Below are 16748 nucleotides of genomic sequence, written 5' to 3' on the forward strand. Positions count from 1 at the left end.
CACCGGCGCGTCACCCAGGCCCCCCGCCCCCGCCGGCCTCCGGAAGCGCCACCCACCCTCGGCGGACGGCCGCCCGCGCCGAGTCTGCGCAGCCGCAGAAGCCCAGCTCCAGGCCCCGCCCCGGCATGCCCCGCGCCCGCTTCCCGTCGGGCCTCGGGGCCCCGCTGCCTGCCGGGAGTTGTGGCCTCGGCCGAAGCGGCGCGGCGGCCGGCCGGCGCGCGTGGCAGGAAGCGGAAGTGGCCCGCGGCCCGCCCCCGGCCCCGCCCCGCGCCGCGCCGCGCCGCTCTCCGCCGGGTTAGCACTGACGTGTCTCTCGGCGGAGGAGCTGCGCTCCCGAGCAGGCGGCGTCACTCCACTCGGAGCGCAGCGAAGCCGGAGCGGGGCGCCGAGCCCGAGCAGCCGCCGCCATGGCGAGTGAGTTCCCCCGGGGCGGCCGGGGCGGGTGGGATCCCTTCCCCTTCCCCGCGCGCCCACCGCCCCGGCCCCGGCCCTCCGCCGCCGCCGCGCTGCCCCTCCGGGCCTCGAGGCTCCCCGGTGGCGCGGCCGGCCTCCCGGGCGCTCACCGCCGCTCTCCTTTGTCCCCCCGAAGTCAAGTTCCTGGAAGTCATCAAGCCCTTCTGTGTCATCCTGCCCGAGATCCAGAAGCCCGAGCGCAAGGTGAGCCGCCGCGGGCCGCGCTGGCCTCGGCCCCGGGATCGGGGAGGCCGCGGGGCAGAGGGGAGGCCGCGGGGAGGGGGAGGCCGCGGGGACCGGGACTCCCCGCCGAGGCCGCGGCGCCTCTCGCGGGAGCTGTTTCCTTCGCATCAGGTCCCCCTGTCCCCAAAAAGAATCTGGGCCACTCACCGAGCGATCGTGAAGATCCCGGGGCTGAGTCACCTCCCTGCCACCCTCCCCTCCGGCAGGATCAGCTCCTGGGACCCTCCCTCCCTCCAGCGGGACCCTGGAGACGCCCTTTGTGTCCTGCTGCTGACGGGGAAGCGCAGCCCGGGGTGGGTGAGGGCTTCCTCTTTCCCAGGCTGTCAGAATGCCCAGAGGTGGTTCCGGGGCTGCTGCTCCTCCCAGCAGGTGCATTCAAACCTGCTGTAGGGGTTTGGCACTGCGGCCCGCTGCAGCCCAGGAGAGGGATTCCCTGATGTCACTGGAGCTGTTCAATGGTGAAGGACCCGGCTCTGAAAGTGGCCAGTGAGACCCTTGTGTCTACCGTTTACAGACTGTTGTGAAGGCACCCACGTGTTGATGTGGGCTTGACATCTGGGTGGATCTTAGGCTTCGGGAGTCTAATTTGGTCTTTAAGGCCAAGAAGACAAGGCTAGCAGAGCACTGTGGGAGGCTGAGGCAGGAGGATCGCAAGGTGGAGGCCAGCCTCGGCAACTGAGGGAGGCCCTAAGCAACTCAGCAAGGCCCTGTCTGTAAATAAAATAGAAAAAAAAGGGCTGAGGACGGGGCTCAGGGGTGAAGCACTCCTGAGTTCAATCTCTGGTACAAAAATAAAAAGACCAGCCTCGTGTGTTTGGATGGTGGACGTGGGCAAGCAGGAAGCAATGGGAGATGAATGGAGAGGATGTGACAGGAAATTGCTTTGGAAGTAAGAGGGAGGCTTAGAATCTGGTTTGGAGGCTTTTGCATAGGAGGATGAACCTTAGTACTGAACACCCATGGAGCTAGGAGCTATTTATAAGGCAGAAGACAGGGCCCTGGGATAGAGAGGTTTTCAAGTTGTGCTGTTAAATCTGTTACCAAGAGAGGAGACTTAGTCATTGAAAAATGAGGAGTCCTAGATGGGTGGTGGCCCACGCCTGTCATCCCAGCTACTGGGGAGGCTCAGGCAGGAGGATTACAAGTTGGAGGCCAGCCTCAGCCACTTAGCAAGACCCTGACTCAGAATAGAAATTTAAAAGGCTGGGAATGGAGCTCAGGGGTAGAGCACTTGCTTAGTACATGCAGTAGACCCCCGGCTTGTCCCCCAGCACTGCAGAGCGGAGTGGGGGAAGGGGTGCATTCACTACAGGTTTGTCATATCACTGAATGGTGTCACCTTCCTCTGGCCAACTTCTGTCTCTATGTGGTAGGACAACAGGGATAAGGGGCACATTCCCCAAGGGAAGGGAATGAATCATGTCACCTGTTCAACTTCCATTCCTAAAGTGTAAAAATGCTTCAAGTCGCTTGAACAGATGTTACTAGAACTCGGGGCAACACTTTCTCCCCCATATTATTTATTACATGGTTTTCTCCTTGATTCACAGAAAATCACGTCAGCAATCCCAAATTCCAGATTTTACTTACCAGCTCTTCCATCCAATGAAATCACTCATACGTGTAGTGTGACAAGTCACTTTCTACTTAATGTTCTTTTTGGGGGGATACTGGGGATTGAACTCGGGGCACTCGACCGCTGAGCCACATCCTCAGCCCTGTTTAGAGACAGAGTCTTGCGGAGTTGCTTAGGCCCTCGCTAAATTACTGAGGCTGGCCTCCAGTTTGTGGTCCTCCTGCCTCAGCCTCCCGAACTGCTTCATTTTGATTGACTTGCTGGGCAACTTCTTGTCCTCTGATTCTGTGTCTCCTGCAGATCCAGTTTAAGGAGAAGGTGCTGTGGACAGCCATCACCCTCTTCATCTTCTTAGTATGCTGTCAGGTAAATCCGGGTCTCCTGTGGGGGCATTGGGGCAGGGGGGTGGGGAGGGGACCAGACAGACTCCTTTCCTTTCTGCTTCTTTGCAGATCCCTCTATTTGGTATTATGTCCTCCGATTCTGCGGATCCTTTCTACTGGATGCGAGTGATTCTGGCCTCCAACAGAGGTAGGCCCAGACTCACTCTGCCTCTTCTCTGCTGGACAAGCCCCATTTAGCTTAACGACAGCCTTTCTGTGAAGCAAAACCTGGAAGAGCAAGATAAGTCTCTGCTAGAGAATTTCCTAAAACTTGCAAAAACAAGAGTGTTTTCAATACCTGAAACGAGACGGCGAGTCCACCCCTAACATTTTCTAGAACATTCCATTTGTTTCTCAGCTGCATTTTTTGCATATCTACAGGTGAAATATATGCATCCAAACCACGAGCCACAGACAGTGTAGGGTCGACTCTAACCAGTTCCCTGTGGGTCTGGAAAAATAATTTTCTTGTGTACGTTGATGGTGCATTTGATGCTCATGGTTTAGAAATGGGGTTCCAATGGGGTTCCAGTCACTCAGAATCATAGTTCAGCTTCACATAATTGCTGCCAGCAACCTGAAGCGCGTTGGATGTGGAGAAGGGGTAACCCCTGCAAATCTGGAGGTTCGTCTTATGAAATGGTGTCTTGCTTTCCTGAGCTCACGAGCGCTGTGTTGCCCCCCCTTTCCTTAGGCACCCTCATGGAGCTGGGGATCTCTCCAATTGTCACCTCGGGCCTCATCATGCAGCTCCTGGCCGGCGCCAAGATTATCGAAGTGGGTGACACCCCAAAAGACCGAGCCCTCTTCAACGGAGCCCAGAAGTGTAAGAAAGATCGTGTGGAAAGTTCTGGTGTCTAGTTGAGAATTTGAATTGGCTCTAAAATTGGGGGAATTAAAACATTTAAAAGGATTTAATGAGCAGAAAGGGGATCCTCTCCGTCCAGCTCTGCTGTTGATTGGTTTTGTGATGTGGAAGGAATCTAGATAATGGCTCTGGAGTCTCAGTTCTTAGTGCTGTTAAGCTAGGGTGAGAGTATTGGCCTAATCGAATGGGGCAGCCCCGGTAGCCAATGACACAGGCAGCACCCAGTCAAACGGTGACCACCTCAGAGTGAACCTCGCTCAGCCTCTGTCATCTGGAACGTGTGACTTAGAAAACAGTATTTACGACTTTCTACTCCGCCATCTTCCATACAGCATGCCTCAGAAATCTTCAGTTAGGTTAAATCATTGAGCGAGACGTCTGTCTAACTTAAATTTGTGAGTTTCGGACATAAAGAAAGATTGTAAAATGTATTATGTATCAATGCATCAATCATGAATGAATTAAGGGATGCATTATTAAATATTAAGTAATGCATTTATTATTCAGTGCCTTAAATTAATGCATTATTCTTCTAAAGCACTTATCAGTGGTTTTCTTTTTCTTTTTTTTTTAATTTTTATTTTGGACATTTTAAAATATACTTGTCTGGGCGCAGTGGCCCATGCCTCTAATCCCAGCAGCTCGGGAGGCTGAGGCAGGAGGATCACAAGGTGGAGGCCAGACTCCGCCACAGTGAGGCTCTCAGCCACTCAGGGAGACCCTGTCTCTCAATAAAATACCAAACAGGGCTGGGGACAGGGCTCCGTAGTCGAGGGTCCCTGGGTTCCATCCCTAAAGCCACAAAAAAAGACCAAACGTGTGCTTTCACTACCAGGCCTCTGAGTTGTCGTGCGCTTTTGACGCGTGACAGTTTGTCGGTCCTTACCAAGGTCCCCAGGGCGGTGTCAGTATTTTTCGTCTGGGTTCCTGCCACACTGTGCCCTGCAGGAGTGTCCCGCAGCTGTTCCCACTCCTGATGTCCCCGTGATGACCAACTCGGGGTTGTCTTGCGTCCTAGTGTTCGGCATGATCATCACCATCGGCCAGTCCATCGTGTACGTGATGACGGGCATGTACGGGGACCCCTCGGAGATGGGCGCCGGCATCTGCCTGCTCATCACCATTCAGGTGAGCGCCCACTCGCATCCCGCTTCCTGGGGCACCCTGCCCTCCCTCTTCCTCCGCAGCGACGCTCAGCCAGGCCTGGGGCCCGGCTCAGGGCTAAGCGCTGGCCTCACCCGTGCAAAGCCCCAGGTTCGAGCCTGGGCACTGCATGAAAATTAATCAATAAAATCAAAATGCTGCATCCATCTACTGCGAAAAATATTGAAATAAATAAATGCATGCTGTCCACTTAAAATCACACACAAAAAATTAAGAAATAAAAACAGTGTATTTAGGGGCTGGGGCTGGGGCTCAGCTGTAGGTCGCTCAAGGGATTGAAAAGAAAAGAAAAGAATGGAAAGACCCTGGCTTGGGCTTCTGAATTCACTGAGGCAGACAGAGAAGAGGCTCTTCTTTGGCCTCAAAGCAGAGAACCAGGACCCTGGGGCTCGTCCACTTTGATGGATGGATGGATTTTGATTCGGCAGCTCTTTGTGGCGGGCTTGATCGTCCTCCTTTTGGATGAGCTGCTTCAGAAAGGCTACGGCCTGGGCTCTGGCATCTCCCTCTTCATCGCCACCAACATCTGCGAGACCATCGTGTGGAAGGCCTTCAGCCCCACCACCGTCAACACCGGCCGAGGTAAGGGCCCAGCCTCCCGGGAGGCACCTCTGCAGGAAGTTTTGATGCACGCGCAGCATTCCTTCGGGGGAAATGTGTGTTTCTAGGACATCTCTTCTGAATTCTCAGTGTGCAAAGCTTTAAAAATAGAGCTGAGTGCGGAGGCTCAAGCCTGTCTTCCCAGCAGCTCAGGAGGCTGAGGCAGGAGGATCGCAAAGTGGAGGCCAGCCTCAGCCATTCAGCGAGACCCTGTCTCTAAATAAAATCTAAAGAGTATTTCAAGGACAGTTAGCATGCCACAGAGTACTCCTGCCTCATTTTGCTTGGAATTCACTGTGAAGCTGGTTCTCGGCCTCCAGTGTCCCATCATCAAATTGAGGAAACTGTGGATGAGTCCCTGCAGGGTGCCTGAGGGGTCCCATGGGAAAGATTGGACCTTGGAGAAGGGTTGGGGACACTTACAGAAGAGTGGGCAGAGGGACACCAGACTGTTCCGTAGGCTCTTCCTAGAATTCTAGAAAATCTAAGGCGAGTTGAAGACCTGGGGGTGCAAAGGCCCTGGGGCAGAGATGAGCTGGTGTGTTCAAGGGTCGGCACGGGGCTCAGGGGAGCATGTGAGGGGAGTTCAGAGAGGTCATTGGTGGCCAGAGGAGCCAGGACAAGTCCCTGCTTCCTCCCCCTGGGATTGCTGAACTTCCTCCTTTACAAAATGCTGCAGCTTTAATATCTTCAGATTCTGGGACTGGGACGTCTGAGTCCCAGCTGGCAGACACTCTGCCCACAGAGGCCACGTCTAGGGAAGCACTGCCCTGGGCAGCAGGGGTCACAGTGACAGGTGACAGTGTTTCCCACTGTGCTTTTGTCCTCAAGTCAGCCTCTCACCATTTCTGAAGTGCTTGGACCTTGGTGTCCTGTGCTGTTGCGTCCGTGGCCCATCTGTTGCCGTTCCTCAGGCCACGCCCCTTTCTGCCTGTTGCTGAGGCTGAGGCAGGAGGATCGCAAGGTGGAGGCCAGCCTCAGCCACAGCAAGGCCCTAAGCCACTCAGGGAGACCCTGTCTCTAAATACAGAATAAGGCTGGGGAGGGGGCATGGGGGTCAAGGAACCTTGAGTTCAGTCCCCAATACTAGATTGTGACCGTGGTGCTAGCACAGATGTCATAGTGCTGTGTGTTCAATTACAGAGGGCAGCCCCCCCAGGCCATCCTGAGCCTGGCTTCAGGAGCTGGGGGCCCTTCTGCCTGGGGCTCTTGATCCCCAGCAGCCAGTGGCCTTGAACTCATCTGGCCCAGAAATGGCACCAGTGAATTCAAAAGGGTGGAGTAGCAGGGCGGGGCCACCTGAGACCTCTGCTCACTTCTAATCTCAGCCGAGGCCCAGAAGAAGAAAGTTCAAGGTCAGGCAGAATGGTAGAGCGCCTGCCTAGCACATGGAGGCCCTGGGTTGGATCCTCAGCACCACATAAAATAAATCAATAAAATAAAGGTATAGTGTCAACTACGACCAAAAAGTACTTTAAAAAAGGAAAAGGAAAAAGTTCAAGGCCACTTATTTAAAAAGAAATAAGTTCTTATTTAAAAATAAGAAGAACTGGGTTCAATCCCTAGTACCCAAAGAATTTAAAAAGTGGACTAGCCCGTGGCTGTAGTTCAAATAGAGAAAGAAGAGATTCAAAAAGTCCATATTGTACCAGGCGCAGTGACACATGGCTGAAATCCCAGCAGCTCGGGAGGCTGAGGCAGGAGGATCGCAAAGTGGAGGCCAGCCTCAGCCACTGAGCGAGGCCCTGAGCCACTCAGCGAGACCCTGTCTCTCAATAAAATAGAAAAAGGGGCTGGGGACGGGGCTCAGGGGTGAAGCACCCCTGGGTTCCATCCCTGGGACCAAAAAAAAAAAAATCCAGATTGTGACGCCGTGAGTCTCCTGGCTGATTCTGTGCTCCTGCCTCTGCTTTGGCCAGTAGGAGGCCCGAGACCCAGGTGAGTCCAGCCTCTTGTTCTCCCCTTCACATCTGTGCCCTCCTCTGCCAACAGGCATGGAATTTGAAGGCGCCATCATCGCACTGTTCCATCTCTTGGCCACGCGCACGGACAAAGTCCGAGCCCTTCGAGAGGCCTTCTACCGCCAGAATCTCCCCAACCTCATGAACCTCATCGCCACCATCTTTGTCTTTGCCGTGGTCATCTATTTCCAGGTGTGTTCCGTGTGGGCACAGCAACTGTGCATTTCTTCATCTTTTGGTCCGCAGGGGTGCTTCACCCCCGAGCCCCGTCCCCAGCCCTTTTTAGATTTTATTTAGAGACAGGCTCTCGCTGAGTGGCTGAGGCTGGCCTCCAATTTGCAGTCCTCCTGCCTCAGCCTCCAGAGCGGCTGGTGATGACAGGCGTGGGCCACTGGGTGTGCCCTACACAGTGAGGGTGAGGGAAGGGGCAGGTGCTCTCCAGCACTGTCAGAAGTCGGGTCCCCAGAGCTGGGGCCACCTCGCATGTCTCTGGACCGTAGGGGACAGCGAGGCAGTGACGGGTGCCCTGTTGTGTGTCCTCAGGGCTTCCGGGTGGACCTGCCCATCAAGTCTGCGCGCTACCGGGGCCAGTACAACACCTACCCCATCAAGCTGTTCTACACCTCCAACATCCCCATCATCCTGCAGTCCGCCCTGGTCTCCAACCTCTACGTCATCTCCCAGATGCTGTCGGCCCGCTTCAGCGGGAACCTGCTCGTCAGCCTGCTGGGCACCTGGTCTGTAAGTCACTGTCCCCGGGGACCCTCTCCCGGCCACCGTGACCCAGTGTCTTGCCCACCGCAATCCTCCCCTGTGTTGGAGACAGGGTCTCGCTGAGCTGCTCAGGGCCTTGCTAAGTGGCTGAGGCTGGCCTCCACCTTGCGATCCTCCTGCCTCAGCCTCCTGAGCTGCGGGATGACAGGCGTGGGCCACGGTGCCCGGCTACAATGACAGTCTTTGATCTGCTCTGGGTTCATCTAGAAGTTTAGGTTTGGTAGATGCACGTCCCAGACCTTCTGTTCCTTCTTCCCAGGACACGTCTTCGGGAGGCCCGGCCCGCGCCTACCCAGTTGGTGGCCTGTGCTACTACCTGTCCCCGCCGGAGTCCTTCGGCTCCGTGTTGGAGGACCCCGTGCACGCGGTGGTCTACATCGTCTTCATGCTGGGCTCCTGCGCCTTCTTCTCCAAGACCTGGATCGAGGTCTCGGGCTCCTCTGCCAAGGACGTGAGTATGAGCGGGTCCCTTGCCCTGTCCCTTTGTCACAGTGGTGGTTTGTGACATGCACACGGGCCACCCACCTTGGGGAGACAGTTCAGAGCATTAAGGACAGACGGACGGAGCTCAGCCGTCAGCGGCAGGTCTGAGAACCCGAAGCCAGAGTGGAAGATCACACCTTGTGCCATCGTCTCGCTGAGCTGCTGAGGGCCTTGCTCAATGGCGGAGGCTGGCCTCCACCTTGCGATCCTCCTGCCTCAGCCTCCCGAGCCGCTGGGATGACAGGCGCACCCCTGGACCTTAGGGCATTTTTAAAGTCCTGTAAAGACCTAGAGCTGCACAAGGCGCCCTGTAAGTGACCAGCAGCTGCAGACCCTCCCTCCAAACCCACCTCTGAGCCTGTCCTCTGCTCTGGGCGTCCTGCAGGTGGCCAAGCAGCTGAAGGAGCAGCAGATGGTGATGCGGGGCCACCGGGAGACGTCCATGGTGCACGAGCTCAACCGGTGAGTGCGGGGCACGCTCCCAGTCGGCGTGGGCAGCTCGCGGGCTCGGGGTGCAGGACAGGAAGGTCCCCGCGTCATTAGATAGTCATGAACCTGCTAAGTGCTGGACTCTGGGGACATGGGAACAGATGCCTGGTGGCAAGGGACCTTCACCTCTGCTCATGCTGGTGGGACGCTGCCGGTGGCTTCTAGGACCTGAGCACAGAAGGGGACTCCAGATGGATCTGAGCTGAAGCCCCAGGCCCCGTGGGGCACGCCTGGAGGCCAAGGCAGGAGGATGGCAGGGTGGAGGCCAGCCTCAGGAGCTCAGTCTCTAAATAAGATATAAAAAGGCTGGGGACGGGGCTCAGGGGTTAAGTGCCCCTGGGTTCAGTCCCTGGGACAAAAAAGATGGTGGATGTGGCAGAGAGGCCAGCAGAGCCGCAGAGGGCTGATGGTGTTTGAAGCAGGGAGGTCAGAGAGGAGAGGAGGCCAGAGATGAGCCGGGCCACGGCGGGTGGCCAGTTGTGGCCGTCACCTGGGGGTGGAGAGGAGGGAGGGTGGGAGAGGCCCCAGGTCCTAGGTGCCCGGGGCAGGAGGAGCACCCCCTGCAGGTGGGCCTCATCCTGGGTGGAGGGCTGCCTCCGGCCTCCCTGGGCCTCTCCCCCACATTCTTCCTTTGCCACTCGGCAGCAGCCACACTGAGCAGGGCTGTGTCCACAAAGTCAGGTGGCAGGCCAGGTTGTCCTGGGGGCTGTCACTTGGTGACCGTTCCTGAGAGAAGCAGACACAAGGTCTCGCTGAGCTGCTTAGGGTTTTGCAAAGTAGCTGAGGCTGGCCTCCACCTCGCGATCCTCCTGCCTCAGCCTCCCGAGTCGCTGGGGTGACAGGCGCGGGCCCCTGCTGACCGCCTGCCCTCCCCCAGGTACATCCCCACGGCGGCCGCCTTCGGAGGCCTGTGCATCGGGGCCCTCTCGGTCCTGGCTGACTTCCTGGGTGCCATCGGCTCGGGGACTGGGATCCTGCTGGCGGTCACCATCATCTACCAGTACTTCGAGATCTTCGTCAAGGAGCAGAGCGAGGTGGGCAGCATGGGCGCCCTGCTCTTCTGAGAGCCGCGCCGCCCCAGGACCCGGGAGGACGCCGGGCGGTCCCTCGGAAGGCAGCGGAGCTGTGGCGCGTGGGGACGTCGGCTGGGTGGCATCTGCCCCTCCTGTCCACCGCGAGGCCGGCCACCCCCAGCAGGGCCCCTCTCCTCCTCCTGGCTTTGGCAGCTGCAGTCGTGACAGGGACGGTGAGCGCTGTCCCCATCGTTTGTCTGACTTTGGTTTTGGCCTCCCCTCCCCCCCTCAGTGACGTGTGCAGCCACCGTGGCGTCCCTGGTCCCCACAACGGTGGCTTTTTGACTCTGGTTGGAAGCACAAAATCTCTGTGTGTGGCCTTAGGGTGGTCGGGCGTCGGGTCCACCTGCTCTGGGGACATGGACAGTGTCACCTGGATGTCCCTGTCGTCACCAGCGGTGGCACTCTCTGGCTCAAGACTGTTCCCGTGGGGGGCACTGGGTCCCCTGGGCTCAGGGTGACACAGCTCCCTGCTCAGCCACCGGCGGCCGCTCTCCCACCCAGTGTCCCCTGGGGCAGAGCCAGGGCTGCCATCCCCGCCACCTCAGGGCCACCACGTGGCCAGGCAGCTTTGTCCTCGTCCGGGGGAGGCCTGGGGTCGCCACCTCCACCCTCGCCTGGCTGAGCCCGGTGCCCTCGGGGGACCACGCCACTGCGTCCGCTTGTCCAGACTCCAGTCAGCCACGGGGGCGACCTCACGTGCAGCTGCCCCTGGGCCCCTGGGAATGTCGTGTTCCGTCTCCCCCGTGTTTCTAGAATGTTCTTACTGCACTTAGGGACCAAATGCAAGTCAGGGGACAGCGAGACGCCACCAGCTCTCTCGGCCTCCACCACACTCAGCCTCCACTACATTCGGAGGCCCGGAGGGGAGGCTCAGGCTCAGGGCGGCCATCAGCTCAGGGTCAGCTCAGGGTCCGGGACGACTCGGGGTCCCCAGGAAGGTGCTGTGGTGTCTGAGACAAAAAGACAATGACGTCTGTGGTGACAGGTGACGTAGACCATGGAGCTGGGGACCTTCCCAGAGGGCGCCCCGATTCTGCACGGGCCCCGTCACACCTCAGTAGAGGTGGCACACTGTACCCAGAGACCTGGGACCAGAACCAGGGGTCCCCGGCCCCACCCAGGGCCCAGCACCTTCTCACTCGTGGCCTTGTCTAGACCCAGTCCCCAGCAGGGCAGCCGCCCCCCAGCCGCCCCCCAGCCCACGGGGCCAACGCCGTCCCTCTCCTGCGCCTGTTAGAGGTCAGGGCCCCCCCAGGCCACCGCTGGGGACTCCGTGGCCTCTGGCAGGCAGGCCCAGTCCCCGGCTCCCGGGCTGTGGCTGTAGAGCGCCAGACCTCAGCTTCCAGGGGACTGTCACTGTGGACGCCAAAATGGCACAACTGATACGGTGGATAAATGAGAAATAAAGGCAACTTTTTACAAACTGCGGGGTCACCGTCTCTTTTCCGCTCAGGCTCATCCCCAGAGACGCACTGGCCTGCACCCGGCCTTCTGCCTGTATCCCGGTGACTAGGGAGGCTGAGGCAGGAGGATCAGGAGGTGGAGGCCAGCCTCAACAATTTAGTGAGGCCCTCAGCAACTCGCGAGACCCTGTCTCTAAATATAAAAAGGGCTGGGGTGGGCCTCCGTGGTCCAGCAGCCCTGGGGTTCAGTCCCTGATACAAGGAAGACCCAAAATCCGAAGTCAGGAACCTCCTGCCCTGGGAAGTGCCAGGAGGCAGAAGGGAGGCCAAGCTCTACCCCAGGCCCCTGTCTGCTGGGATCCAGTTGAGGCCGGAAATGAGGGGGTCCTGGCCACGTCAGCTGCCACCCCTGGCTCCCACCCCCCCACCCAGGTTTCCTTCCCACCGCTGACCTCCATCTGCCTATGGGCCTGGCCTCATCCTCTGGAGCATAATACCCATGGGCCTCCAGTCCCAGCCTCCGGGTGGGCGGCCCAGGGACGAGCACAGCTTCCTGATGAGGGCGGTGCCTGAGCTTCAGCACCCACCACACCCACCAGTGCTTCTCCCTGGAGGCTCCCGGGGGTGCCCTAACTACGCCAGCGCCCACCTCGCCCCAAACCTTCTGGGGCCACATCTGTCCATCCTGGAAGCATCAGAGACTGGGTGAGAAGCAGACCCACGGGCGTCAGGAAAGGTCCAGCAGTTTCCACGAAGCCAGGACACTGGATGCCCCTCCCCTCGACAGGGACTTGGACAAGAGCCTCCGTGACCCCAGCCTCGTGGCGCACGCCTCGAATCCCAGCAACCTGGGAGGCTGAGGCAGGAGGATCGCAAGTTAGAGGCCAGCCTCAACACTTCAGCAAAACTGTGTCTCAAAAACTAGGGCTGGGATGTGGCTCCGAGGTCGGCCACCCGACCGAACCTCCAGTCCCTACAGATTAAAAAGAATCCGCTCCCACCGGGTGACAGGGACCCAGGGGTCGCGTGGGCAGTTCCAAAGCGCAGGACACTGGACGCGCCATGGACAGCGCAGAGGAGGATGGGATGACGGGGAGCGCCTGATGGACGGCTCTCGGGGCTCATCGGCGAGGCCCCAGTCTTGCACTTGCTAAGTCTCCAAGTCACTGTCGCACGGACGCCTCCATCTGGTCGGGGGACTCCGGAGACGAGGCCTGGGGACGGGAGGCCGAGGGCGGGCGCCACTGAGAACCCCTCAGTGCCCTCCTGGGTCGTGGTCCCACGGACTGGACCCCGGGGCGCCTACCCGCCGACCCCGTCCCAGCCCAGGGCCTCGCTGAGTGGCTGAGGCTGGCCTCCACCTGGCGACCCTCCTGCCTCAGCCTCCGGAGCCGCTGGGATGGCAGACGCGCCCCACCGCAGCCGGCTCCTTCGGGTTTTCTGAAACCTTAACCTCGTTCCCCGCCGTCCCCGCTACGCATGCGCACACGTACCGCGGGCGTCGCCTTCCGGGAGGGCTCCCCCACAGGCGCCTCGCCACCCTCCCTCCGCACAGGGGCTGCCAGTGCAGGAGCAGCGCGCTCGTGGCCACGCCCCCGGGGGCGGGGGAGTGGGCGGTGCCGAAGCAGGTCGCGTGCGGCCACGCCCCAGGGGCGGGGAGTGGGCGGTGCAGGAGCGTGGCGCACGTTGCCACGCCCCGGGGCGGGGAGTGGGCGGAGCCAGGACCGCGCTGTGCGCGTGCGTCCGCGCGGGGGCGCTGCAGCCTCGCAATCGCGTGGCTGCGAGGCGGCGGCTGCGGCGGAGCCCCCGGGAACCGCGAGGAGGGGACGGCGCGTCTCCGCTGCGGGTCGCCTGAGGCCCAGACGACCCAGCCGAGGTCCCCACCTCGTCCCCGCTCGCAGCTCGGCTCCTCTAGGGAGGGCGCGGCTGTCCCCCGCCCGGTGGCCGGCGCTGCCGCTGCGGGACGCCCCTCGGCCTCGGTGGCCCCGGCCAGTCGCGCTGCGCTGGTTTGCAGGGACGGTGCCAGGGGACGGTCACCTCAGGGGTCTCCCCTGTCGCCTGGAGAAACGCGCTGCAGTCGGGCGGGGTGCGCGGGAGCCCCGGACCCGGTAGCTTGTCACCGCGTCCTGAAGGCGACAAGTCCCCGCTTAGGGTGAAGCGTACGGGCGGGATTCGCCCCTGGGGTGGGGACCCCGGCGACAGGGACTGACCCCGGGGCGCTGGCCACCGAGCCACGTCCCAGCCTTTTCGGTTTTTAAGGGTCTCACTAAGTTCGGAGGCTGGCCTCGAATCTGCGATCCTCCGGCCTCAGCCTCCCGCCGGGATGACAGGCGCCCGGCTGGGACCGTGGGGAAAGGGGTCCGCGAGGGACAAGGAGGTGGCCCCAGCGGCTGAGCCTGGCGGGGCGGGGTGGGGTCGGGAGGCCCCTCTGGCTGTCACTGCGCCCCCCCCCGCCCCGGCTGGAGTCCCCGGGTCCCCGGGTGAGGGCGGCGGGAGCCAGCCCTAGGGGTCCCCCTGCGTGTCCCCAGGCCCACACCCGCCCGTCCCCTGCGTCCCGCACGGGTCCTGCGCTGTCCCTCCCCACGGCCGCCGGTGTCCCCATTAATCACGCGACGCTGACGGCGCCCATCTGCGCGCGGGCGGCGTGACGGGGACAGCGACGGCAGGTGACGGAGCGGCCATCGGCGGCGCCCATCGGCCCATCTTATCGCGGCCGCCCAGCCGCCGCCGCCGCCGCCCACTGATGGCGCGGGGCCGGGGCCGGGGTCAGCGCGGCCGGGCGCAGTGACAGCCGCATCCATCGCCGGCCGCGCGGCCGCCCATTAATCACCGCGACGGTGACGCGGGCGACAGCGGCCCCCTGCACCGTCCTCCAAGTGGGAGGTGGCGGTTGGGTGAATCGCCCGGGGAGGGGACAAGGCACGGGGCTGACCGTGAGCAGGAGCCCAGGTCCTTCCCCCAGTGGGGACACTGGGTGGAGCGGTGACATCCCCTGGTCTGATCCAGTGGCTGGGAGGGGACGGTGCAGCTGGCCCGCGGGGGTCTCCTCGCTGCCAGGTCCTCTTCCTGGGGGGGACCCGGACTGGGGGCTGCTCTCAATCCAGGCTGCTGGGTGGCTGTCCACACACCACCTCCCAGGTCCACGGGATACGGTCACACACCTCCAGCGATGGGAGACGGAGGCCCACCTTACAGATGGGGAAACCGAGGCTCAGGAACAGAAAGGAGCCGGGCTGGGTGACAAAGGCTGGTCATCAGCAATTTGGGAGGCTGAGGCAGGAGGATGGCAAGTTGGAGGCCAGCCTCAACCACTTAGCAAGACCCTGAGCAGCTCAGCGAGACCCTGTCTCTAAATAAAATAGAAAAAGGGCTGGGGACAGGGCTCAGGGGTGAGGGACCCTGGGTTCAGTCCCTGGTGCCAAAAACAGAAGCCCTCCAGGTTGTGCGTTCTCTCCCACAGGGGCCCCCGAGAGCGGGCAGGGACTGATGGCCACCCAGTCCCCTACTGGGAGGCACCCAAGAGCCTGGGCCCAGCTGTGACCCATTGGGAGACCAGCCTCCCTCCCCTTCACCCAAACCTCACGACCATTTTTCAGGCTCGAGCTGAAATAGCACAAAAAATGGGGGTGCTGTAATGGCCGCTAGATTGCGTGTCAGCGCGATAAGATGTGACAAATCCCCTGCTCCCGCCCGGCTGTGTCCCGCCCGTAATGGATGGAGACACTGCCCGCCGGGGGCCGGGGACGCTCGTAAAGACTTCCTCTGGGAGATGAATGTGACCATCAGGCCCCGCAGAGGGGACTCGGGGACTCGGGGAAATGCAGGCCACCCACCCTGCCCACCCAGGGCCACCTCCCTGACACCTGAGGAGCAGGAAGCACAAGGCTACACCCCACTCTGGTCACCAGGGCACCTGTGTCCCAACCCACAGCTGGGGCCTGCTGTCACCAGGGCCTCTGGCCTGTTCCTGGGAAAGGTTGGGGCCTGGGTCAGAAGAGAGGCCAGGACGGAACCTGCCTTTAGAGGCCAGATCTAGAGACGCGCAGCGGCCTCCAAATACCCGGGGCTCTGCGGCCCAGGGCGCTCTGGGCTGTCACGGCCACCCGGCTTCCATCTTTTGGGGGATACCAGGGATTGAACCCAGGGGTGCTTAACCCCTGAGCCCCGTCCCCAGCCCCTTTTTCTATTTTATTTAGAGACAGGGTCTCGCTGAGTGGCTCAGGGCCTTGCTAAATGGCTGAGGCTGGCCTCCACCTGGCGATCCTCCTGCCTCAGCCTCCCGAGCACTGGGATGACAGGCGTGGGCCACTGCACCTGGCTTCTTGGAACTTTTTACCACCACGTGAGGCCCTGGGTTGGATGTCCACTGCCACAAGGGGAGCAGTTTCAGATTTGCAGACTAGAGTGACAGTGGAGTGTGTTCCTGTGTCACCTGTGGTCCTCTGCAGTTGGCACCCGGTCACCACCTGCACCCGCGCCTTCTGTTTGACCTGATGCCCCTTTTTGGGTCCTAAAGTCCCAGCCAGGGACCTTGTTGTCCCATCTCTAGAGGCTTCTTCTGGGCTGTGACCTTATCTGCGATGGCCCTTGTTCTTGGTGACCTCAATGGCTCGGGGGAAGGACTGGTCAGGTGCTGTCCCCCGTGTCTGCCGAAGCACTCGCTGTGGACGCGTCCTGTTGGTGCTGACCGCCACCTCCTGGCTGGGTCGAGGGGGCGGCTTCAGACCCACAAGGTCCCTCGTCTCCTGTCACCTGCGGAGGGTGGCGTCCTGGGCTTGGTGGCTGCACATTGACCTCGGTGACTTGGAACCCGCAGGCGGCCGATCCCAGCCCCGTGTTGACCTCACTGCCAGGGTGTGGGGACATGGGACCGAGTGGACGAGGAGACAGTGGGCAGAGGTGGAGGGAAAGCTCAGGATCCACCGTGGCCCCGCTGTCCCTTGTGCCACAGTGAGCTTGTCCCAGGGCCTGGACCTAAGAGATCCCAACAACACGCAGTGGGGGACACGGAGGCACCCTCTTGGGGACAGGGCCCAGAACCCACAACTTTGGCCTCAAGCCCAGGCCATGGCCATGTTAGAAGAAATATGACAATAACAGATAATTAAGGTACGACCTGTCATCCTTGAGACTCGGGAGGCTGAGGCAGGAGGATCGCAAGGTGGAGGCCAGCCTCAGCCCCTTAGCAAGGCCCTGAGCCACTCAGCGGGACCCTGTTTCTCAATAAAAACGTCCTTGGGTTGGATCCCAGGTACCCCCCTCCAGAACAAGTCCA

The 16748-nt window shown here is 60.6% G+C and overlaps 1 protein-coding gene and 1 long non-coding RNA gene across 2 annotated transcripts; one reads left to right on the forward strand and one right to left on the reverse strand.

The window, feature by feature from the left end:
• Positions 1-246: 246 nt before the first annotated feature.
• Sec61a1 (SEC61 translocon subunit alpha 1) lies at positions 247-11493 on the forward strand. Its single transcript, XM_078033897.1, has 12 exons — positions 247-414; positions 590-657; positions 2573-2638; positions 2725-2803; positions 3350-3481; positions 4542-4651; positions 5116-5269; positions 7280-7440; positions 7792-7989; positions 8282-8473; positions 8891-8967; positions 9872-11493. The coding sequence occupies exons 1-12, from the start codon at positions 408-410 to the stop codon at positions 10056-10058; spliced, it is 1431 nt and encodes a 476-aa protein (XP_077890023.1). The 5' UTR covers positions 247-407; the 3' UTR covers positions 10059-11493.
• Positions 11494-12365: 872 nt separating this feature from the next.
• On the reverse strand, positions 12366-15573 carry LOC144371539 (uncharacterized). The gene is made up of 2 exons (XR_013431493.1): positions 12967-15573; positions 12366-12687 (listed from the first exon to the last, which is right to left on the reverse strand). It is a non-coding gene; the product is annotated as an uncharacterized LOC144371539 (long non-coding RNA).
• Between the last annotated feature and the right edge of the window lie 1175 nt (positions 15574-16748).

The sequence above is a fragment of the Ictidomys tridecemlineatus genome, chromosome 16 (genome assembly GCF_052094955.1).
Source record: "Ictidomys tridecemlineatus isolate mIctTri1 chromosome 16, mIctTri1.hap1, whole genome shotgun sequence".
Taxonomy (NCBI): domain Eukaryota; kingdom Metazoa; phylum Chordata; class Mammalia; order Rodentia; family Sciuridae; genus Ictidomys; species Ictidomys tridecemlineatus.